The sequence below is a fragment of the Candoia aspera genome, chromosome 2, assembly GCF_035149785.1.
Source record: "Candoia aspera isolate rCanAsp1 chromosome 2, rCanAsp1.hap2, whole genome shotgun sequence".
In the NCBI taxonomy this organism is placed as follows: domain Eukaryota; kingdom Metazoa; phylum Chordata; class Lepidosauria; order Squamata; family Boidae; genus Candoia; species Candoia aspera.
The window spans coordinates 231142143-231166506 of record NC_086154.1 but is presented as its reverse complement, the minus strand read 5'-3'; the positions used below and the strand labels follow the sequence as shown (position 1 = coordinate 231166506).

At 37.1% G+C, this 24364-nt stretch overlaps 1 protein-coding gene across 1 annotated transcript in view; it reads left to right on the top strand.

The window, feature by feature from the left end:
* Nucleotides 1-24364, top strand: part of RASGRF2 (Ras protein specific guanine nucleotide releasing factor 2) — a 109417-nt gene that overhangs the window by 35876 nt on the left and 49177 nt on the right. The window contains exons 5-14 of the mRNA XM_063295478.1: nucleotides 3148-3401; nucleotides 4434-4513; nucleotides 5090-5283; nucleotides 6646-6755; nucleotides 8705-8823; nucleotides 13603-13763; nucleotides 15098-15164; nucleotides 16375-16511; nucleotides 22475-22557; nucleotides 23350-23598. Coding sequence (XP_063151548.1) covers nucleotides 3148-3401; nucleotides 4434-4513; nucleotides 5090-5283; nucleotides 6646-6755; nucleotides 8705-8823; nucleotides 13603-13763; nucleotides 15098-15164; nucleotides 16375-16511; nucleotides 22475-22557; nucleotides 23350-23598 — 1454 coding nt within the window. The remainder of the gene's footprint in view (nucleotides 1-3147; nucleotides 3402-4433; nucleotides 4514-5089; nucleotides 5284-6645; nucleotides 6756-8704; nucleotides 8824-13602; nucleotides 13764-15097; nucleotides 15165-16374; nucleotides 16512-22474; nucleotides 22558-23349; nucleotides 23599-24364) is intronic.

Below are 24364 nucleotides of genomic sequence, written 5' to 3'. Positions count from 1 at the left end.
GAAAATACATATTGATTTGAACTGAGCAGCACAACATTTAGTAAGTATTCCAGAACAGCTAATTATCATGATGCACTGTTTGGTGAAAGAGACAGTGATGTTAATAAGGTCCACATAGCTTAAAAGTCATATATCAAAGTACTCTGTGAAAATAATTACCAAGAAAAATGTTCAAACTATTGCATTTTTACGCTTTTGAACATAAGGCATCACTGGAAAAAAAAAGTTTGAGATGAATGTCTTTTAAGGAGATGTCCTTAATAGTTGCTATTCTGGCACTGTAACACTGGAAGAGGGAAAAGAGAAAAAAGGGAAGAGAAATGTAAAGGTATATATAACCAACAGTGCATTATTGAAGTTCTCTATAACCATACAATTATAGATGATAATGACATTTGAAACAATGGGTCCTATTATTAGCAGGGTTTTTTTAATATTCTACATACATTAGGTCTCAGAATTGCAAGTCAGATTCTTCCAATAGCATTAGTTATTCAATTTATCAATTTTTATTTATATATCTGTGGCATTTTTGTCATGTGCATTGGACAGAAAATGTACTGCCAATTTGTTTGACTGTTTAAAAATGCTTAATCATGAATATTGGACTATTGGCATTGGGTGTATACAGTTATTTAATGCATTAATACCATGTGTTCTCTGAGAGCTCAAGGTAGCATGCATGGATCACCTCACTCCTCATTTTATTCCTAAAGTATCCAACATCCTTGGGAAATAGGTTGGCCTGAGAGAATGACTTGTCTAGAGTTACTGACTAAGCACTGGGACCTTGAATCTGGGTCTCTCTAGTTCAAATCCATCACCTTAACTATTATGCTACATTGGTTCCTCTTCAGTTAATTTTCATTTAAATAGGGTTTGCTTTCCTTCCAAATGATTTTGAAAATGAGATGTTGGTAAAAATATAATATTAAGTGGTAAGCCAATGCAGAGCTTTGGATTAGGTGTTGAAGAGGTGTTTTGAAATGCATGGGAGCATAAACTCATTAAAGTAGCTGCATCTTTACCCAGAAAACAGACATGGCTATTTTAACGAGTTGCAGATTAGTTCCGTGCTCCCACTCCTTCACGTTCCATAACACATCCTCCAAATCACATGTGAAGAATAGCTAGCTGAATTAAGAAGACCTTTTTAATTTACCTTGTTAGTGATTGCTAGCAATCTAGAATTCAGTTTTGCAGTGTGCTTTTAGGACTTTTCATTGTAGATGCTGCTATAAGGACTCAGAATGGTTGAAGCAACAATAATGAATTCACAACAAACAAACAAACAAATAAAGCTCTGTTCTGTGCATACAACTAGAGGTCTTCAGGAAGACGAGACATAAAACTTTGGCTGATCATTTCAATCACACTGCACTACATTCGGCGAGAGCAGAGTGCTAGAGTGCAGCAATGCAACTGTTAACCCCCCAAATTAAGAGTCAAGTAGTAGGCAGCCATAAAAGTTGAAGCTATAAAATTATAAAAATAAGATTATATATTGTGTAAAGCTAGGATATGCTCACATTATTAGCCAACAAGATGTAAGGTGGGACATTAAAATAGCCATTGTTTCCCGTCTCAGGTATTTGTATGACCAGCCTTTGCTGATTTAGTGTAATTACTGTAGATTTACATTTATCTACCAAATAGTTTAATCATATTATAAATAGTTTGATTAGCTTATTTCTCTTTGTTTAAATTTTTATTAGGCTACATAAAATTATATGTGTGCATTAAATTCCTTTTCTAACATACCTTATTTTGTCCATCAACCCATAACTATACACAGCAGGATAAACGAGAAGCTTTTCAGCAAACAGGAATCCCATTTCCACCTTGGTGACTGCTGTTCCCCAATTCCATGGAGTTTAAGACTGGAATGTAATACTATATATCATGGTGTGTTATGAAATTATTAAATCAAACTCTATTACTGGGCCATAGCTAATTGTAGAACCGTGCTTTACATGAAAAATGCCTTATGTTCAGAGGAAGCAGCCCCAATTGGGCTGTGAAAGGTTATTGTCAGTATTCTTGAAAGAGCTACAGGCAATATACAGTATGTGAAAAATGCTGAATTAGGACAGCTTTAGATGCACATTTTTTAACAAAAATATGTTCACATGTAGAGAAGAAAGTGTCCCTCTTCACTCACCCTCCATTTGTGGTAGAGTGTATTTTTTGCTCTATATACACATATAATGCACTGTTAACTCCTTTGTACAGGAAGAATACAGTGATTTGGTCCATTTTGACAGTAGAATACTAGTTTATATTGTACTGAATCTATTTTGAATTGTCACAGCAGCAAACTATGATAGCGAGGACATAATTAAAAATATAAGAACAAATGTATGAATGAAGTAATGAAGTAAGCTTAAAGTTAAAGCGTATGTATAACAAAGCAGGCAAGTGAAAATTGGGTTGCAGTGATTTTTAGCAACTCAAGAACCACATCAGAGTTACTGAAAGCAGTATAGCTATATTCAGCAACATCAGTAAATTCAAAAATTACAATCTTTATGAGATGTCAGATTGGTTCAAGCAGGCTCCCAGTCCTTAGTTCTGCCAGTTCGGTCTAGTGGTTAAGGTGCTGGGCTAGAAACCAGGAGACCGAGAGTTCTAGTTCCGCCTTAGGTATGAAAGCCGGCTGGGTGGCCTTGGGCCTGTAGCTCTCTCTCAGCCCAACCCACCTCACAGGGTTGTTGTTGTGGGGAAAGTAGGAGGAGGAAGGAGTATTAGGTACATTCACTGCCTTGAGTTATTTATAAAAAATAATGAAGGCCGGATATAAAATAAATAAAATAAAAATAAAATAAAACAAAATATTAAGATATGTCTCTCATAAATTCCCTTTTTGCTGTACTTAAGTCAGAATAGGCATTGTAATGCCTCTGCATAGTTTCTCTCTTCTGAGTGAATTCACAGTGCCAAATATTCTAAGAGCAGCTAAACCAATCTGGACTTCCTAAGCATGCTCTCGGATAAGAAGTAGAAGGGTAATTGCCTCTTTCTCTTTGTTAACTGCAGGCATGTTTGCCTTCCTTTCTTGAGACACCAATTACAAATACTTCTACTTGAATGGGATATATGTGCATTTCAAAGACCATTAAGAATGTGTTTTTTTAATTTATTCCGTAGGTACAGAGTTTCATGCGTGGTTGGTTGTGTAGAAGAAAATGGAAGACAATCGTCCAAGATTATATTTGCTCTCCACATGCAGAAAGTATGCGAAAAAGAAACCAGATAGTTTTCAACATGGTTGAGGCAGAATCTGAATATGTGCATCAGCTTTATATCCTTGTGAATTGTTTTTTAAGGCCCTTAAGAATGGCTGCAAGTTCAAAGAAGCCACCTATTAGTCATGATGATGTTAGTAGCATCTTCCTCAACAGGTATTATTGGATACATTTAAGAAAAAAACTTATTCCAATATGATTGCATGAAATTTTCTATCCTTCTGCCTGACTTTATTTTCAGGGGAATATTTCATTTAGAGCATTAAAAATCCATCAGATATGTTACACATTATTGCATTGAATTTTTAGGACTTTGAAATTGAAAGCTCTTGTTTCCTTTTTCTTTTGGGTGGCAGGGGAGGACTAGATAATTTCCAATTTTTCACTCTTAATTGCAGTAGCTTTCTTGGAACAACATGAAAAACTAATGTATGTTGATATGCTCAGATTTAAATTGAATAACATCTGGTCTTAGATGTTCTAAAACTAGTGGCCAGATAATCCCAAATGGGCTGAATCAAAGCAGAATGGTGCACCTATGGAGTCTTTGATATCCTTGCCACTCATACCAGCTAGGACAGAAGGTGCAGGAAGGGGCACTTTTGCTGGGTTTTTCAGCCTAACATGCCTGAATTGAAAGCATTCAAGTAATCAGATTGGCTTAGAATCCAGTGGGTCCAAAATTGTCACTCCCTGTTCACAGAATGCCCAATTTTGGGATATTCTGCCTGCCACTACTAAAAGAGCTGCAGATGCTGGCAATTACCAGTATGCCAACTTAAACCTTGCTAATTATCCTCATTCAGTGCTTAAGACAGATCTCTGAATAGGTTTCCTGTTGTTGATTCTGTTGTTTGTTGATTTTGTTTTTTATCCAGGCTTTTTTTTTTGTAAGCTGCCCAGAGTTACATTGTCCGAGTTGGGCAGCTGTATAAATTCTTTAAATAAATAAATAAAAAGTAGAGCTTGTTATTTCAAAACGATGAAATAATGCTGCTCTGTAGTTTGTTTATATAATATATATATGAAAGTTCTAGCTAACTGCATCCCAGAAATTTTGAACTAGGGATGCTTATTTAGACTATACGGATAGTCTATAAATAGTATGTGTTGATAATTTCAAATAATATATTTTACACAGAGATTTTTACATTTTTGTTTTTTTTGTCAACTCTTATTTCTCTCCAGTGAAACTATAATGTTCCTTCATGAAATATTTCATCAAGGATTAAAAGCAAGAATAGCAAACTGGCCGACCTTAATTTTAGGTAACAACATTGTGTATCAGTTTATGTGTTTAAAAAGTAGTGTTATAATTTTGTTTGAAAGTTAAGCTTTTTTTAAGTTACTTTTCAATAAGTTGTTCTATTTTTTATTTGCCCCGTTAGATTATTTTAGAAACTGACCGTATCCGCCTGTGTATTCTTTGTTCAAAAGCAGTAACAATGTTAGGAAGCTGCACTGTATTTCATTCTGCAGATAACAAAGTTTATAGCTTTTTTTCTTCTGTCAGAAATTTGTGTTTTTAATAGCTACATTACAGGCAGAATTAAGACTAATATGACTTTCCTGTCATCTGAAGCTCTGTCCTAACATGCGAAACGCTTACGGGGAGCCTTCATGTTAGATTTGTTAATATAGATATAACTTTATCCATCACTTACTGCTCCTGGAAGAACTCCTGAGCAGCCAAATTGTGACAGTATTAGGGGAAACAGCAGGCCTTCCTTTTAAAGACCTCTAAATGATGCAGTGCCAAAAGTGGAATTAATTTGGCTTCAACATTTTATTTCTGTGAATGAAGAGGAATGGCTGCAAAAACACCTGTCTTTTTATCTTTGTAGCTGATTTATTTGATATTCTTCTGCCCATGCTGAATATATATCAAGAATTTGTTCGAAATCACCAGTATAGCCTACAGGTGCTTGCAAACTGCAAGCAGAACAGAGATTTTGACAAACTCCTAAAGCAGTACGAAGCCAACTCTGCGTGTGAGGGCAGAATGCTCGAGACATTCCTTACATACCCTATGTTTCAGGTAATTTTATTGCGTCAATCATTTTTATCCTCATCCTAATGGCTGTTGCTGTCACACAGTCTTATCATCTTCCCCAAATGATGCAGTTAGAAAGAGCAGCGTCACCTGGAATCACTAGACTGAAGAAAATTGCTATAGCAGAAGTCTGTTTTATTCAATGAAGAGATATGTTGTATTGCAATCCTTTGTACTGGTCAGATATTACATTGGCATTAGTCCTTCCCTGTCCATCGCTTTTCAGTCATAATTTTACACTGATGTATTTTTACGTTGTAGCCATTTTTTCTTCTATGAAAATTAAAATATTCGGGAGGATGCCCAAATGGGCATTGTGACAATGCAGGAATGGTACTCAACCACATCCAGCTATGCACAAAAACCCTAGTCCTCTAGAGAATGAAGAGTACAGCTGCTTCATGGTACTCTGTGCTGTTGCTGTCATGGTACTCTGGTTAAAGAGGATTGTTAAGCCCAAATAAGAGAAACATGCAGACTTCTCCTGGGTAGCATCCTGGGTGGAAGGAAAGCTTTCAAGATACTTCTGATAATATACTGTGCACACTGCAGCCTGCTTTTAGAATCTGCTGTAGTTTTCTGTAGATACAGATTATTCTACTCCAAATAATTACATGGCAGCTACTGTTATTAGCTCATGAAAAAATTGCTGCCAAAGTCCTAGTGCGTGCTTTAAGACTAACAGTGACAGCGGTCAAATAATCATTTAATAGGAGAAAAACAAAAGTTCATTTCTGTGAAAACAGCTGGGATAGAGGGAGCTCATCCCTGTCAAGGAAACCTGTCATTACAATTTCATTGATGGGGGATAGCCTTCCACACACCCCTGCCAGCAATTTAAGTGAAGCAACCTTTATTTTTCTCTGTGACAGCTGCCCTCAGAAAAGGCAGTGTAAGCAGCAACTCCTCTAAAGCAGCTTATTAGGGATTTAATAGCTGCCCTGATACTCCACAAATATCTGAAGCAAGGTCAAAGATTAAGGATTAGTCTGTTTCACTTTGGAGGGCTTTGGAAAAAATAACTGATTCAATTCAAGATTTAGCCATCATCACAAACAGATGCACACTGCTATGTTCATGCTACTCTCACTGAATTGATATTGCTATTTTAAAGTAATTTTTAGACTCTGAAGATAGATTCCTGTGCTGAGCAGAGGGTTGAACTCAGTGGCCTCAGTGACCCCTTCCTAGTCTATAATTCTATGACTGATTTCTGAAGTAGGAAATACCATTTGGTTAGATTGTATTGATGATGCTCTAAGAAAATCCAAAATGGAAAATATACCATGTTATAATCAATTATACATTTAGAAAGCATTACTGACCATTATTTTCAATCCTTTTTAGATTCCTAGATATATTATCACTCTTCATGAACTTCTAGCTCATACACCGCATGAACATGTGGAAAGGAAGAGCCTTGAGTTTGCTAAATCTAAGCTGGAAGAACTTTCAAGGTTGGACTGCTTTTATTCCCAATATGTAAAGCTAGAATAGAAGCTGCAAAATATAAATTGGATAATATTTTTAAAAATTGCATTTGTATATTTATTTTACTTATTACAATGTTTTTATACTGCCATGCTCCAAAAGACTGGTAGTTTGAAGTAAAAACCATAAAGATGCAACAATCAAAAAAATTCAACAGTACATCAAATAAAATACCCACTGGTGCTAAATCCCATTGGTGACTATTCCAGGTCAAAGACTCTACAAAACAGCACTCTTAATAGCTCTCCATCAGGGAACATACCAGCTGAACTTCTGGGAGCAGAGTATTTGAAAGTGAAGGGATGCAGTAGAGAAGCACTGTTTCCATTCCCTTCAATCTCTCCAATAGGAGGAACCTTAAGTAATAGCTCATGGGATGAACTTATAGGACAGGCTGGTTTTTCTTCAAAGAGGCAGTCCTGGAGAGACCTGGGAGCCAAGTCCTGAAGGCTTTATAGATTAAAATCAGCATTTGAATTGTACTCAAAATCCTATCAGAAGCCAATGCAGGCCTACAGACCTGGTGGTGTACAATTATAATGGTGAGCACTACCACATCTTTCACCAGTTATAATTTCCAAGTAGTCCTTAAAGGCAGTCTCATATAAAGCACATTGTAGTAAACCAGCTTAGAGGTGAGCTACCATTGGCAAGGTCTCTCAGAGTCACAACTGACAAAAACCATCCTGGCCATGGGTTCTACTTGCCAATTTAGCAGTAACTGTAAGTGCAGACGAACCTTAAGTCATGGATCTGCACCTTCAGGGAATGCAACCTTTCTAAAATTAAAGTATAGCTGGCAGAAGGCCAGATAGTTTTTGAAAAAATAGTAACTTAGCCTTCCCAGGGTTCAATTTCAATTTATTTTATCACATCCAGATTCCCACAGCCTGCAGGCACCAGGTCAAGTTCTTCACCGTATCTCCAGCTTGGCCTGGAGCTGTATAATTGAGTATCTTCAGTATACTTAAGATACTTCACCCTGACCAATGGATGACTTCTCCCAGCAGTTTCAGATAAATAATGAAAAGCAGGGAGATACCATAACAGAGCATCCACCATAGTAATTGCTATGGAGGGCATGAACTCCTGAGCTTTCCCAGATTGTCCTGACCCTGGATATGGACATTGAAATCCACCACTATCAGAAGTTGGTGATTTTCCAATACAAGCCCAGTGATGAGGTTCAGGAACTCAGGAAGGGATCCTCCCAGGCAGCAGGGAAGACATACACAAGTGTACAGCCCAGCTTCAAAACCACTCACATCCAGTCACAACTTGTGCAGTAGGACCCCTATTCATAACCAAACTGTCTCGGAAGATCATTACCATATCTCCTTCCTGATTTGGAATTGCAGTTGCTGAAGGCAAATCTTGGACAGGACCAGGGCCCTGTCCTTGTCAAACCAGGTCTCAGTAATACATACCAGATCCACTACCCAGGTTAACTACAAACTTCTAGTCAACGATTACTAGCCAGCAATGGAACAGATATCTGACCAAAACCATTCTTACAGGCCCACAATTTAGTGGGGCTGTTTAGTGAGAGACACCCCCTCCCCGCCAAGTTGGCATATGAAAAATATGTTTTAAATTGTTCCCCAGGTGGGTGAATTTGTTAAGGAAAATTCCAAAGTAAAATAGCTTGAAACACAGGAATTACTAATAAAAGAGGCAATAACTATTCAGTGTGCTAGGGGTAGGTATGGACAAGATCCTGACAGGGGATAAACAGGAGAGACACTAGGCAAACTTTGTCAAGGATAGTTGTCCATTTTGACCAAACAAATCTCAATTATGATGCATACAGAATGTGTTATCATGAAGGTCATAAAGTTCACCCAAACTATTCTGGCTTATTTGTTTACAAATTCATAACTGGATACTGATTTTTTTTCTCTCTCATTTGCAATAGAATAATGCATGATGAAGTAAGTGATACAGAAAATATACGGAAAAATCTTGCAATAGAAAGAATGATAGTAGAAGGTTGTGACATATTATTGGACACCAGCCAAACTTTTATACGGCAAGGTAAGACCAATTAATTTAACATGCATTTATAGATTATGCATTTATAGAATATGAAAGAAAAATAAAATTGAAAACAATAGAATTCATGTTGGCATCACTGGGAAAGATAAGGATGCAAAATATCTGTACTAGACATCTGCACATCTATATATTTGTAATTTCCGGGCTTCTGTTGAGCCCTACCTCTGTGCCGTTTTTTTTCCAGGAGACATGAAAAACAGCAGCACTATAATAATACAGCACCCATGGGAAAGTCACATACCCAATAACCGGACTATCATCTTCAGTGGACCAGAAATTATCTACAGCACCATGGAAAATAGTTCTGTCTGGCCGATAGATGTTGCAATCCCAAATGATGCCAACATTCGGGCAAAAGCACAGGAGAAACTTGAAGTACTTGAAGCTTTGTCAAATGGTGGAGAGATTGTGAGGAATGAAAATAGCTGTTTTTTGTTCCCATTTTTCATTTGTGCTTCCAGAACAGCTCACAATGATATCATTTGATTTCTTTTTAAATTAAAATCGTTTATAGTGGCAGATTTTTAAAATCGAAGTCTGAAATTCTTACTGATATGCCTCAGTTCTGCCAGTTGGAAGGCCTCTCTGTAGTCCTTGTGGAAGCTCACCATATGTTCTAAAACATTATTTACATAGCTGTTGCATGTGAACTGCCTTCATATATACTAATTGTGTACTTAATTCTCCAAATTCTCCTCCTTATGGAGCTCAGATATTATTCATACAGAGACATGCTATCAGGATTTGCACAAGTATAAAAAAAATGGGAAGAAACCCCTAAGGAAGCAAGAGGCAACTTTAAGCAGAGAATAAAACAGAAATACTGGAGGAAGGCATGTCTGGCTGGCTGAGATCATGAGTAGGAGCAGTCACTGTTACATGTTTATTGCACATCCTGTTTGTGCTATAGGAAAATGGTGAAACAATGTAGGTTTGCTTTGTGCTGTGTAGTTTGTAGAAGGAAATAGAATGGAATGCTGGCCATAATCTAATGGTTTGTTTTAAGAGACCCCAAGGCCATTTGCCCATCTTTAATGGAATGTTTCCTTTGAAAAGCAGATTCCAACACTGGATATAAGCTGTTGATTTAATGTCTCTAAGTTCCTAAGGAGTTCACTGTTTGTGAGGCTGGCAATGGAGATGGAGAATATGTTTTAAACTGCCCAGTGGGAAACACATTGCAGAACAATTCAAATAGGAAATGTTACAGGTTTTTGTTTGTTTGTTTTCAGAGCGAATTTCTATAAGCAGCTAACACAAGAGTTCCAACATTTGTATCAAAATTCCACTAACTGTGGTGGAAAACAACTCTCCAAACAGTAGTATAGAAAATGGATTTCAACTAACTAGTTTTACCAGGGAATTACATAGGGAAGAATTACATACAAGAAAAGAATGTATCTTTTTTATGAATACTGTCAATGACAGAAGAATTTTAGACATCTCAAATTTGATGCTGATGTATGTTATTTTAAATAATCCTGTTTCCATCCACACAGCTTCTAAATGTTGGTATTAAAATACATTCTTCAAATCAGTATTTTCCTTTGTATTCTCGGTCTATGATCTGAAAATTAAATAGCTATAAAACAGAAAAGTTTGAGTCATTTGAGGCACTGGTATAAAACAGTCAGTGTATTTTAATATTAGGATTCATTCACTTATAGTCAATACCTTTTATGATGAGGACTTTTCATTTATGAAGTATGGAAAGGGAAGCTGTTCTACAAGATGAACAACTAATATAAATAAAACAATTCTAATTAAATGCCAATATTGCAGGTTTTATGTTCTCATATTATCAAGATTTTCCTGTGGCACAAATGTGCCAACTGTAGGAGAATATTTTAGGGTTTGTCAGTGATCTGTATGAGTTATTTAAAAAATCTTCCAGGATTTTATTACAAAGCATCCTTATCAGATGCATATCTCAGCCAGTTTGGTCTAGTGGTTAAGGCTAGAAACCAGGAGACCGTGAGTTCTAGTCCCGCCTTAGGCATGAAAGCCGGCTGGGTGGCCTTGGGCCAGTCACTCCCTCCCAGCCCAGCTCACCTCACAGGGTGGTTGTTGTGAGGAAAATAGGAGGAGAAAGGAATATTAGGTATGTTAGCCGCCTTGATAAAAATAATAAAGGTGGGATAGTAAATAAAATATCTACTTAATTTTGGACAATCGTGTTCTTAGGAAATGTTTCTGACAATATGGAATTAAACAAGTTTATTTATAATCTTGATCTTTTTTTATGTATGTATGGGGATTATGCTTGAAATATTTAAAACTTAAAAAATGGTTTTGTTGTACATAGAGTACAAAAATACAAGTGAATTTTATGTTAAACCACTAATCATGGGTAATTCTTATAGAACTATGCTTATGCATATGAATCTTTATGCTGTATGTTAATCATATTATAGTTTGGTGTGTTAATATGTATTCACTGCATAATTGTTTACTTTTGTGCCTATGTATATACACACAATATATTATTATTATTGTTATTATTATTCAAAATCAATCCACAGCAGGAAGACTTCTTCATTGAAGGTTATAGACTGGAATCTACTACACTCATCCAGTGTGGGTTGGTTGATAGATTTTTTTGACTTCTCAGTCTGGGGCCGAGAGAGAGTGACTGATACAAAGTCACCCAGCTGGCTTCTGTGATTAAGAGAAGAGTAGAATCTGGGCCTCCCCACTCCTAGTCCAACACCTTAACTGTTATGCCATACTGGTGTTCTCTGTTATTATCCCTCTCTCTCTCTCTCTCTCTCACACACAATAACTTGGAAAGCATCAGAATACCTTTATTTGGAAACAAGTTTCATTGGGGACCTCATTTAAATGAGGCTCATGACAAAGACTTACCTCTGTGAATTTTACTATGACACTGACTCTTCTTTAAAAGATCGGCTTGTATCTTGCAAATTAGTGACCTATTGTATAGAAATAAATTATACTGGTATGAACAGATTTTTACATTACAGGGTTGGTGTCCATATTAAGAACACTTTCATCACTGGCTTCATATGAATGTATTTGTCAGGATCCAGCATCTTGTTTAAATAGGTCCCACAAAGATATGTACTGGAATTATCTTGGCTGAGCTTGATTTTGTGAATGCCAAAAAATCTATAATTTAATAAACTATAGCATAGCAAAACTGCATTTAGTGTATTGTATTACTCATATTGACTCATAGTTTTAGAACTCTGCTGCTGAAAAGAATCACCAGTATTGTGTCCTCACAGCCAATTAAAAGAAAGTAAACTCTTAGAGTACTCCTAATTCAAGTGGGTTTATTTATATAAAGTCATGTCTCAGTGATATATACTTAAAAGAATGATATTTCCAGTTCTAAACACACCTGGTTAACTTGGATGAAAGGGCTACAAACTTCAGTGGAATTTACTTTCCAATAAATAAATATGTTAAGGATGTGACTGAACTTCATCTGAGGTATATTTAAATATCAGTGATTTCATTTAGATTTATTCTCACATCAGCATGCATATTATTGCATCCACTGAATATTTTGGAGATAAGGGTTGCAGTCATATGTAATGCACTCTATGATTTTTATTCTTGGTTTGTTGAACACACAATAATAGCCTTGTTTACCTGTTCTAATAAGCCATGAATGGATATATCTCTAAACCCAAGCAAACAACATTTTGTGTTACACATGAAGACTTTTGATTCGGCGTGTGAACACAGGGATGTAGAGAATATGACCTTTAACTGGGGTCATCTTCACTTAATCATGAAGTTTACTTAATGCCTGGAGTAAATCTCAGTCTTTGCACATAACCAAATTACCCTTTCTATGGCATTGTGACAATAAATTGGGTTTAAGCTTATACTTCTTCATCCATTGGACCCTCTTGATTTTATTTAACTGTTTGTTTCATGTTTAAAAATAAAATTTCATATTTTATATATATATATATATTATATTCATAGTTTACAAATTCAATATAATAATACAAATGAAATAACACAATTACAAAACTAAAATACAATTATTTCCAGGCAGTAGAGTATGTGGCAGTATGAAAATAAACACTAAAAATTGAGAAATACAGTGTAATACAAAATTAAGGGAAAGGACTGGTAAGCGTGCAAACAACTATATGCATTGTTTTGTGTCCTAACCTACATATACACTTAAATACTGAAGAATGAAATCCAGATCACACTGGTGGACTTCTGTTTGCACATCCAGACTTTTCCCTCTTCTGTTCTGCTTCTGCTGCTAGTTAAACTTTTGAATAAAAAAACCTTTCAGAACTATACAAAAGAAATATCTATTAATTAGTCCCAGTAGGTCAGCCCTCTTTTAATCTTCTGCTCTTCAAATGCATTGGTATTGCATTTCTTATGCTGGCTGAGACTTCCAGAATTCTCAGCCAGTATTAGTTGGTTGAGAATTCTTAGAGAAGGTTGCATTGTTTTTTATGTTATAAGAGAAAGTTTGCAACCTTAGCAAAGGACAAGGTAAGTCTTGTTACTGGACTTTGGATTTATGTTATAATTCTGTATAATGAAAATATTACAATCTTGCACACTGTTACATTCTATAACTTCCATTGATTTCATGATTGCACCAAAAATTTTTGGAAATAAGGTTTATATGGTCATCTAAATTTGTCATTTAGTTGGCTACAGATATAAGACACTGAACTTACTGTTAACCGTAGAAAATAATTCCTTGTATGTATTATATATTTACAAAGTATTATTTGCTTTTCTACTTACCAGGAACACTTATTCAAGTCCCATCAGTTGAGAGGGGAAAACTTAGTAAAGTTCGCCTGGGATCATTGTCCTTGAAAAAAGAAGGCGAAAGGCAATGTTTTTTATTTACAAAGCACTTTTTAATTTGTACAAGGAGCTCTGGAGGAAAGTTGCATCTACTTAAGGTACATATTTTTGTAACAAAAATTATGACTAGAATAGTGAATTGTAGAACATATAGTAAAATAAAATATATGACTGTTACAATTAATTGCAGTAAAATAATGTAAATCTGTGCAATAAGAAGATTACATTATTGACTGCCAGGCAATCAGAGCTTCCAGTTGAAATATTAACATGTTCAAGGGGACTTTTTGTATTTACATATGATGGTTTGTTTTATCTAAATAATTCTAAGACCAAAAAAACCCTTATTTTAATTTTTTTAAAATATAAACATTTTAAAAGACTACTTATGGTTTAGAAAATAGTTAAAATATTTTTTACAGAAGCATATGGAAGGCTCATACACTTCCACATCCCTGAATTCCTAAACTAAATAACGTTCAGCAGAACTGAGAACCATTAAAAATTTCCACCTTATATTGAAATCCTGTTTCTTCCCTGAATGTTCCTTTTACAAGCTTAACTTCTCTTGTATTTAAAAAGCTTTTAATATTACATTCTGTACTTTCATTATTTTGGTTTTGACAAGTTTTTTCAATCACTTTATGATATATTTAAATAGAGTACAGAATTTGTAGTATCATTTTACATTGCAGTATATTTCTGGAATTAGACTGATATTGATATCTCAGTTACAACAGTAATGTATTCAGATACTAAAAAATAGATACGTTATAATTCACTATTTAAATATATTGCTTATTTTGTCAAAATATTTCTTCTGCTCTATTGTTGGAATACTATGGTTGAGTGCTTCATGTTATTAATCTTATCAGTAAAATATTTTCAGTTGAACTGGGATAAGACAGAATTATTTTAATTGGGAAAAGGAGGTGCATGCATTTCCACATTCTTTGCTGGAAGTAATAATGTTCTCTGTACTTAATTAAGAAACTCATCTAGTTAGTGGAATAATGCATTATATCATGTATAGCATAATCCTGTGTCTGTATAGAGAGCCAGTTTGGTGTAGTGGTTAAAGATCCCAGGCTAGAAACGGTGAGATTGTGAGTTCTAGTCCTGCTTTAGGCATGAAGCCAGCTGGGTGACTCTCTCTCAGCTACAGGAAGAAGGCAGTGGCAAACTACTTCTGAACACATTGCCAAGAATACTGTAGAGACTTGTCCAGGCAGTTGCCAGGAGTCGAGACTGACTTGAAGGCACACAATCTCACTCTCACGCACACAGAGCCTGTCCACTTAGAAGTATGCTGAATAAGGTTTACTCTAGGTATGTGTGCATGGATTGCACCTTCTGTTATATAATTTTATATACTTCTAAACTGAAGAACAGTGAAATAGATTTCTGAAAAAATTGCAATTTATGTCCCTAGGCAGGAGGTGTCCTTTCGTTAATAGAATGCACGCTAATTGAGGAAACTGATATGAATGATGATGAATGTAAGTTCTATCAAATTGTTTAATGCAGTTATAAGATTTTCTTTAAAAAATAAGATGCATTTATTTTTCTGCTTATGAAATATTAATATAGACAATAGGGGGTACCTCTAATAAAAATTCTAATTCAAGGAATAGAAGATGTATGTATATATGTAATGATTTATTTATTGCTACACCAGGCTAGAAACCAGGAGACAGAGTTCTAGTCCTGCTTTAGGCACAAAGCCCGCTGGATGATCTTGGGCCAGTCACTCTCTCTCAGCGCTAGGGAGAAGGACATGGCAAACCACTTCCAAAATTTGCCAAGAAAATGTAGGGACTGTCCCTACTTGTCCAGGTCCTATATATACATATGTATGTATGCATGCATGAATACATACATACTTACATAATGAAGTAGCAATTTTGGGCAGTTTACATATAGTTAAAAACAGAACAACCAATAACAAAGCACGCAAAAGAACACAATACAGGATAATGGAGGCTAAACCACAATCTACTCCAATTAAGTCATTTCAGGTTAGGCTCATCCAGTGCTCTGGCCCAGTGCCCCAAGGGAAAAATCAGGCTTTCAAGGCCTTATGGAAGGTCAGCAGGTTTGGGGACATTCCAAAGGATGCATTCTATGACAGAGAAGGGAGGATTTCTGTGTCCTGCTATATGACATTGTTTCATGGAGGGGACTTGAAACACCTGCCAGATCTCCCATTTTAAAAACGATTACTTAGTAAAGGTGTATTCTGCCCTTTTATTTGAATTAAATAAAGGTTTGGAAATAATAAGGCTGATATAAAAATTACTACTGAGGTTGTACCCCTATTTTGCTTGGTTTACCATGGAGATTAGCACAGAGTAGGCTCTGAATTAGGTTTCTTGCCAATTAAAAGTCAATGCTATATTGTCATAACAAGAGTCATATATATATATATGTCTTTGTCTCATATGAATGGGTTTCAACTGGAACACGTAATAAAACTTTTCATTTGTTTAATTATAAATTCTGTGAGCCAAAATATTTTACATTTATATGAGTCTGCAGTGTTTAAAAATATCACTGATCAAAGATATTAAAATTTAGACTTCTGCTCTTTGAATTTTGGCCGTATATACATATCACTATGGAAAGTACTTTTCTCTGGATTGTGATCTAATCTAGTCTCTTCATTTCAACCTGTAACTGCCAAATTCCATTTCTCTTTCATTCATGAAGCAAAAGGTTCTGGGCAAGTATTTGGGCACCTTGACTTCAAGATTGTGGTAGATCCTGCAGATGCAGCCCCATTTACAGTGGTCCTTTTAGCCTCTTCACGGCAGGAAAAAGCAGCATGGACCAGTGACATTAGTCAGGTAATCAGTTTGGGCGGATATGGCATAATTCATTCAGCATATGAATGTTGTCTCAAAGCTCGTTATAATATTTATTAACAAATATAATTGCTTAATGGCTTTGAATGCAATGTTGGTGAATGAGTGGCAGAATGACTAGCAGATAGTGTCTTGAGCTAGGAGTGGGAAAACCCACATTTAAATCCTTATTCATCTGTGAAGCCAATTAAGTGACTTTGGGCCTGCTGCTGTTTCCCAGCCTAAGAACTATAAGATTTTTTTTTTCAAAAAAAGAGCAAGTGGTAGAAGAAGAATGTAACGTAAGATTTTTTTAAGTTTCAGTAGTTAGTTTCTAAATGCCATGAGAAAAACAAGCCCCAATTTTCCAGTGGACTGTTCTCACACAAGGATCTATTACTTTTTGTATCTTTTTCATTTGATTTAACATCTTAGTCCAGCCTTTTCCAATTTAAAGCCCCCCAGATGTATTAGAAGAGTGAACTGCTATGCTGACTGGGAATACAATCTGAAGGGCAGCAGGTTGGAAAAAGCTGATCTTAGTCCTTATGTACAGAGTCATCTGCATGTTATTACTTTCCCTGTCCAGAATTCTTTTAAAAAACTGTTGTATCTGCACATTTTCACCTGCATTTTGGTAGACAAACAGTTTCTAAAGAAAGAAGACTCAATTGAAAGTGGCCAAATTTGGATATGCTGGAATGGCCAGAAAGGGGGAATGCAAGCATTTGCCTTTTGATCCAATGTTATAATTAGTAACATGTCTATGTTTTTGATTGCATGGATTCATTGTGTTAATCGTAAAACAGTTAAAAATAAATAGGTTTTGGCAATGAAAGTAAGAGAATGGAACAGTAGTTGGAAGAATCACTATGCAAGATTATACTGTACTAATTGCTTTATATGTTTGTATCTTTTAAGTAGTATAGAAGATTTTGTACAGAAGTGCCAAGAACTGGAGTACAAAAATGGTTCATAGATGAAATACAGATTATACTCACATGACTGCCAATAGTATATTTCATGAAAAACTGCTGCTACAAAAACAATTTTTTTTTCCAGTTAAAGTTGCAAGCCTTATTCTTGTTGCTGTAGATCAGCTCAGTTGGTCTCAGTTAAGCTGATAGTAAAGGAAAAACCAACGAAGCAGCATTCATTTTTTTCCATGTGCTGGTAATATAATTAGAATTGCAGCTTTTAATCTAGTTAATTGGTATGTTATACAATTAAACCTTTAATTGCAGATTAAATTTTGCCTGTGATTATTTAATGGGACCGAAACTAAAGGGCAAAGCTCTTTGAGGGCACATGGATATATATCCTTGTTTACCTTCTGTGTGCTAAATTTGAAGAGACAAAACAGGGTTGACTGTTTCCTCCCAACTATTTTATCATATTAGAAACAACAGCAGGAAAATATTGATTTATTTTATAGATTTAAAGAATGCCTGACTCCAATTGGCTCTGTTTTACATAATAAAAATGTTAAAACAATAAAAAAAATTATATGCATCCAGAAAAGCCATATGAAACAACATAAAAAATCTTACAAAGGCTCACCCACCACCTTGCCCCAAGGCCTAGGAGAATAGCCAGGTTTTCAGTGTCTTTCAAAACATCATTAGGATGAGAGCCATATGGAGCTCTGGGGTAATGCTGTTCCAGAACTAGGTGTCCCAACTCCTAGGCCCCAAAAGGTGATATTATTTGAGGGGTCCCAAAGTACACCCACTCTGATGGACTTTACTGGATGGGCAGATGCTATTAGAAATAGGCAGTCCCTCAAATAACCAGGCCCTATGCCATAAAGGGCTTTAGAGGTAATAACCAACCATCAGCCCTTCAAGGTAGACCAGACTAGGAAACTAAAGTCATGCATGCTAATAATACCTTTATCATAAGGTTACAGTAACAGGATCTTGCAAGTTTCAGTGTGCTTCCCCCTCCCTCCCTCCCTTCCTTTATCTTCATACGAACTAGGGAAGGTCTTACCTGAGATGCTTACTTGGGTTACAGTTCTGCCCCAGACTCAGTTTCTTTTATCTGACCATTGTCTTGGTTGTACTCTTTCTCCTTTTCGTCATGGTTATTCCTTCTGCCCATTACTGACACCTTGCATTGCATCTGAAAGCCAGCTGGTATAGCTCATTACTACTTGTGCCACCACATTCTGGACCAGTTGTTATTTCCAAGTGACCTTAAAGGCCAGCCCTGTGTAGTAATTGCAGTAATTCATTCATGCAGTGCCTAGGGCATGAAGTGTCCTGTTTCAGGTTTCAAACTCATACACATTTGCAGGATAAGAATAGCAATTTACTCAAGGCTGAGAAAATAACAGCAGACAAGGAAAGGAATGTAAATCAAAACAGAGTCTCTGGGAAAGAAAGCTTTCCTGGGTAGTTTCGCTTCCAACAGGAACTCACAGAAGTCAAAATCCAGTCCAAATTCAGAGAGCCAAGTCATGTTTGTCAGCCAGTCCAAAGGTCAGAGTTTCAAGACTTTTACACAAGCAGGATTCACAGGAACAACAGATCAGACAGTTGTTTCCAACAGAGAAACATGGGTCAGGGCTTAAATCAGGCTTCAGCCAGCTATCTTTGATTAGAATAGTTGCTCCTTTGCTTGGCTAGGAGCCTCATTGAGGGTCTTTGCTGTGCTCTCCGTTCTACTTGCTGAGTTCGACAGCTTGGAGGCTGTACTTCATCATCTAACTGCTCCAGCTGTTCTGATGGTGCCTGAGTTTGATGAGCCTCAGGTGATCCTCCTGAGGCTGACATTCCACTGATTCAGCTGGACCAGCTTCGTCAGAGTCTGAGTCCTGGGCTATGACATGAAGGGCCTCCTGATCCGGGAATGGGTGCCACTGGCACACTAGAGGAATCGGTGAAAAGGCCCTCTTGGCCACAGCTTCCACTTGCTATTTGAGCAGTAGCTGTGACTCCAAGGCAACCTCAGTATTGCAGACTAGTCCTGAATGGTCCAAGAAAAAGGACAGAATATCCCTTTGGGCCAGGTGGGCCTGAAATCCACAGTCACTTGCTCTTGTCAGGATTGAGCCCAAGTTTCTTCCTCCCCATCCAGACCTGCAGTCTCCAGACACTGGGAGAGTACATCGTCAGCAACACTTGGATGGCCCAAAGTCAAGATGTATGATAGGTATCATCAGCATACTGATAATACCAGGATGTATGACCAACTGAAGATGACCTCACCTGTGATGGCCAGCTCAAATTCAGAGGAGTCTGAGATGGAGAAAGCTGCTCAGGATACCCCAGAGGAATACCAGTCTCTGTGGGGAGGGGGAGCTTGCTAATCAGGCACTTGAGGCTGAACTTGGCCAAGGAACATTCAAATCGGCTGGAGGTAGCAGAAGATAAGCAGAAGATCCAAAGTGTGACTACCTGTATGCCTTAGGCATTTGATAATTTGGAACAAATTGCTAAACCATGAACTCCCGCACCACCTTTGACTCAATGTCACCTGGTAGCAAATTAAAGTCCCCAAGAACCAGTAGTCTTGGGGTCTCTATGATCAGGGTCTCTATGATCAGTCTGGTGATAGAATGCAGCAGTTAAGGCAAGGAAGATACTGTGAAGCAAGGAGGCCAGTACAACAGTAGCAGTCCCAATTGTCCTCTAAAACCCAGCCTCAACTAGAGGGTCTCAGATTCAGTTATCTGTATCACAGAACCTTTCAGAGCTCTGTGATTCGTGGATGACAAGAGCCACCCCACCTCCCCTGGGCCTTCAGCAGATGCCAATCCTGGAACCTGAGAGGAGAACTCATACCTCAGGGCTGATCCAAGTCCCAGTTATACATGCCTGGTTGGCTGTCTCATCCACAATTAAATCATGGAAGAGATTTACAAACTGACTTGATGTACAAGAATGACAGCCAGAATCCAGAGCCACCAAGGATCTGATAACCTGGCACATACAACTGCAGCCATCCCAGCTCCTGATAGCAACACCAGGTACCCAACCAGGCTCCTCCTGCCCTCAGCTGCCTGTGTGGTGTCCAGTTCTTATGGCAGTTCTTGATTCCACCCCACTGGCCAAACAGCCTCTCCCCTTCCTGTCCAGGTGGATAAAAATTACAAATCTAGGCAGCCAGCAAGATAATAAAGATTCTGGCCCCCAAGTCTGGAAAAGGAGTCCCAGTAGACCAATGCAGAAGCCAGTCAGCTGGAGCCATCAGGGGCTTCCAAATAATGTAGGCAGGCCCCTAGATTGATTATGTGCCTTTCAACTGAGCACCCTTTTCATCACTCCCATATTTAGGGTACCCCTTCATGTTTCACTCCCAAAAAGCACCCCAGGGGTCCAGGTCACTGTCACCACCTGTCCACACACAGCATCCAATCCTGGTGCCAGGGATGCAGTACCAGAAACTCCTGATGGGGACTCAGTCAAAGCTGAGCCTTGCCCAGCCACCAGCCAAGTAGCATTCAGAAGGTTGTCACCAGCCACCAACCTCCGCATGTCCAGCTGACGGACAAATATGCCAAGCCATAGGCTTCTTCTCCAGAGACCTTTCTGTGGCAATCCAAGCCTCACACCAACTTCCGCACTGACTCTGCAGCTATAATCCCTTGCTGCACTGCTCTTAGACCTTGGCTTTAATGCCTTAATGAATCCTCTTTCAAATGGTTCTGTGTAGAGTCTGACTGAGGGATAATGTTGTATTAAGCCAGTCTATATTTTACAACTGCTTTCACAGTCATAATATGTCTGAATAGATCAGAAGGAGTCTGTTTACAAGACTCTGTTTCAAAAAGAGACTGAGCACACTTTCATATTTTAAACATACTTAAAAAATATTAACCTCACATTTATTTGGGAATATGCAATCATCACCTGTAGGAAAAAGATAATAAATATTTAAGTAAAAAAAATAGTAAAGTTAACATCTCTAACCAATACATGATTGGCCAATCGCCACTGACTATAAGATGAAAGGCAATACCAGCCCAGTTGTTGACGCCAGGCCTATTTGCTGCTCCCCTCTGACTTGCCACACCCTGGATGATTATTAAGATGGAGGAAGTTGAAGTCCAGTTGCCTTAATTTTAGCTAGTAGTTGAATCTGATCTGAATCCACCCTATAAATAAAGTCCTGAAAGCTGAATATTGAGATAAAACTGAATTAGTTTGGTTCAGTATCTCATACGACTTTTCCCCACCCTGGAACAGTTCCACCAGTTGCCTTCATGTTCTTATCTGGAAATTATATCCCCACAGAGCAGTAGATGGAACTTGTGGAGGACAGAGTCCAGTAACTGTGGGAGATAGCATAGTGAACTTACTCATTCCCAAATTCATCATGAGCCTGCCCAATTGAGAACAGCTCCTGAAAAGATCCTCAGCAGCAGACTGTCACTTTTTGAAACTTAATCATATGACTATGGAAGATTGTTATTACAGAGGCTGCAAGGCGTTGATTGTTTCCAGTAACCAGGAGCTGCTGTTTTCAGCCCCTTTGGACTGAATGAACTGATGCAAAAAGAATTTAAAACCTGTGATTTTGCAGTGTTTCCAGGAACAATGCATTTTGAGATGGGAAATACATTCAAAACAAACCTGGAAATATTACTCATTCATTTTCTTATTTACTGGAATTATATCCTGGCCTTTTATGCAGGTTTGGCTGAGAGATACAGCCTGCCCCAAAGCCACCCAGCGAGCTTCTGTGGCTGAAGATAGACTTGAATCTGGGTCTGCTTGGTTCTACTCCAACATCTGCAGCACACTGGCTCATTTGCAACTTCAGGAACTTTAAATAGTAAAAAGTTTAGTTTTGATTCTGAAAGTGTTCAAGAACGTGGCAGCTCAATCCCCTCTATCCTTCCTACTAACTGAAGAATTTTTTCAGATAAAATTTTATTTTCTGTAATTATAGTATCTGAGATTTATAGTACTGAGGCAAAAATGAATTTATAATTTGTTTTTTATCATTAACTTGTGTAGTGTGTTGACAACATACGGTGCAATGGTTTAATGACAATAGTATTTGAAGAAAACTCCAAAGTCACTGTGCCGCATATGATTAAGTAAGTGTAACTGCATTCTCATGTTACGTATAGTTGTCTTGGACTATTTTTGTTTTAACTCAAATGCAGACTTCAGGGACAAAATAAAATCTAGCAATTTCATTTAATTGTATTGTTAATCCTGCATTTCATGGGGAAATGCTACATTATATTGTCTGTCTGTCTATCTATCTTTTTAAGTGATTTCCCTAGGGCAAAGATTTACAACCTCCTGGTCATGGGGATGCTAGAATTTCATGTACACCTTGTAAGTAACCCCACAAAATAGCTACTATTATAGATGTGGCCAGTAACAGAATACTAATTTATCACCATATAGGTCTCCTTTCAGGATGTTGGCTTTCAACTAAATTTACCTTTCAGTTGGACATGTTTTCAGTCTTTCAGTTGGACATGTTTGCAGAAAGCAGTGGGTTGCAGCCCAGTGGTATTTCTGGAAATAAAAATGATGCTGAAGGCTAGTTATTTTACTTTTCAGCATATTCTTTCTAAATTAAAAGACTCTAAACAAACCAAACAAATTAAAGTCAACAGGGTTAGGCTTCAGGCAAAATGAGAGATGCCCATAAGCACACTGGTGCCCATATCACCCCACTGCAAATTTGGCCCACAGAGAACCCATGAGATTTTATTCCATTGATCACAAATAAGATTTTGATTTTATAAGTAGTGTCTATTCAAGGGTATAAGGAAAGTTTGTTTCTTTATATCAGAAACAATCTACAATTTAAAAATAAATATCCCTGGCTTTCAAAGCAAATTTCTTAATGTTTTTCAAATAATGTTATATAGATCTGATGCCCGTCTTCATAAAGATGACATTGACATCTGCTTCAGCAAAACACTGAACTCCTGCAAAGTGCCCCAGATTCGTTATGCAAGTGTTGAACGCCTTTTGGAAAGATTAACAGACTTGAGATTTCTCAGTATTGATTTTCTTAATACTTTCCTACATACTTACCGCATATTTACTAATGCAGCAGTTGTACTGGAAAAACTGTCAGATATTTACAAACGGCCTTTTACCTCAATTCCTTTCAGGTGAGTTTTTTTACTTTTACTAATTTTTACTATTTTTGTGGGAACATTGGTCGTAATAGTCATCCTGCAAACTGCATTATATATTAATGGTTTGATAATAACAAAAATCACTTAAAGGGTTCCTTAATCCCTCAGTAGCAGGGTGATTTAATTACCCTGGAGAATTTTCCTGTACAAGGGAATTTCAGAATTTGTATGTTAGCATCATCAATGCATTTCAATTTAAATCTCTAATTCGGTTGTCAAATTCCAAGTAGAAAAGCTGTTCCCTTACATATCTCAGATTTTGAAGGTTATAACCTACATTTTCAAATGCACTCAACACACAGAATCATTTTTTTAAAAAGTTGTACTTATTTGCTCAAGCAGCTATGAACAAATGATGAGGTGTAGCATTCTAGACAAGCTGTAATCCAAGGGAGTCTCATCCACTGCATTAAAAAAATGAAATCTAGAAGTTACTATATGGGCCATGCATACTGTGTTTAAATTCTTTTATTTTGAAAAAAAAAATCCATATAGCTGCGTATTATCTGAAGCTGTTCTTTTGCCCCCAGATGATATTTGGAAATTGACTTGCAATCAGTCAATCAGCTATGATTAACCAGAAACCATTATGTTTGATTGGACAGACAATCCTATTTGGACAACCACTCCTAGGGAAGTTACAGGGTATCTGAAAGCCTGTCTTTAACTAGGTAGCGAGCTCTCCAGAATACAAAAATGACTATGGAACACATAGATATAATAATGTGAATAGGGATGT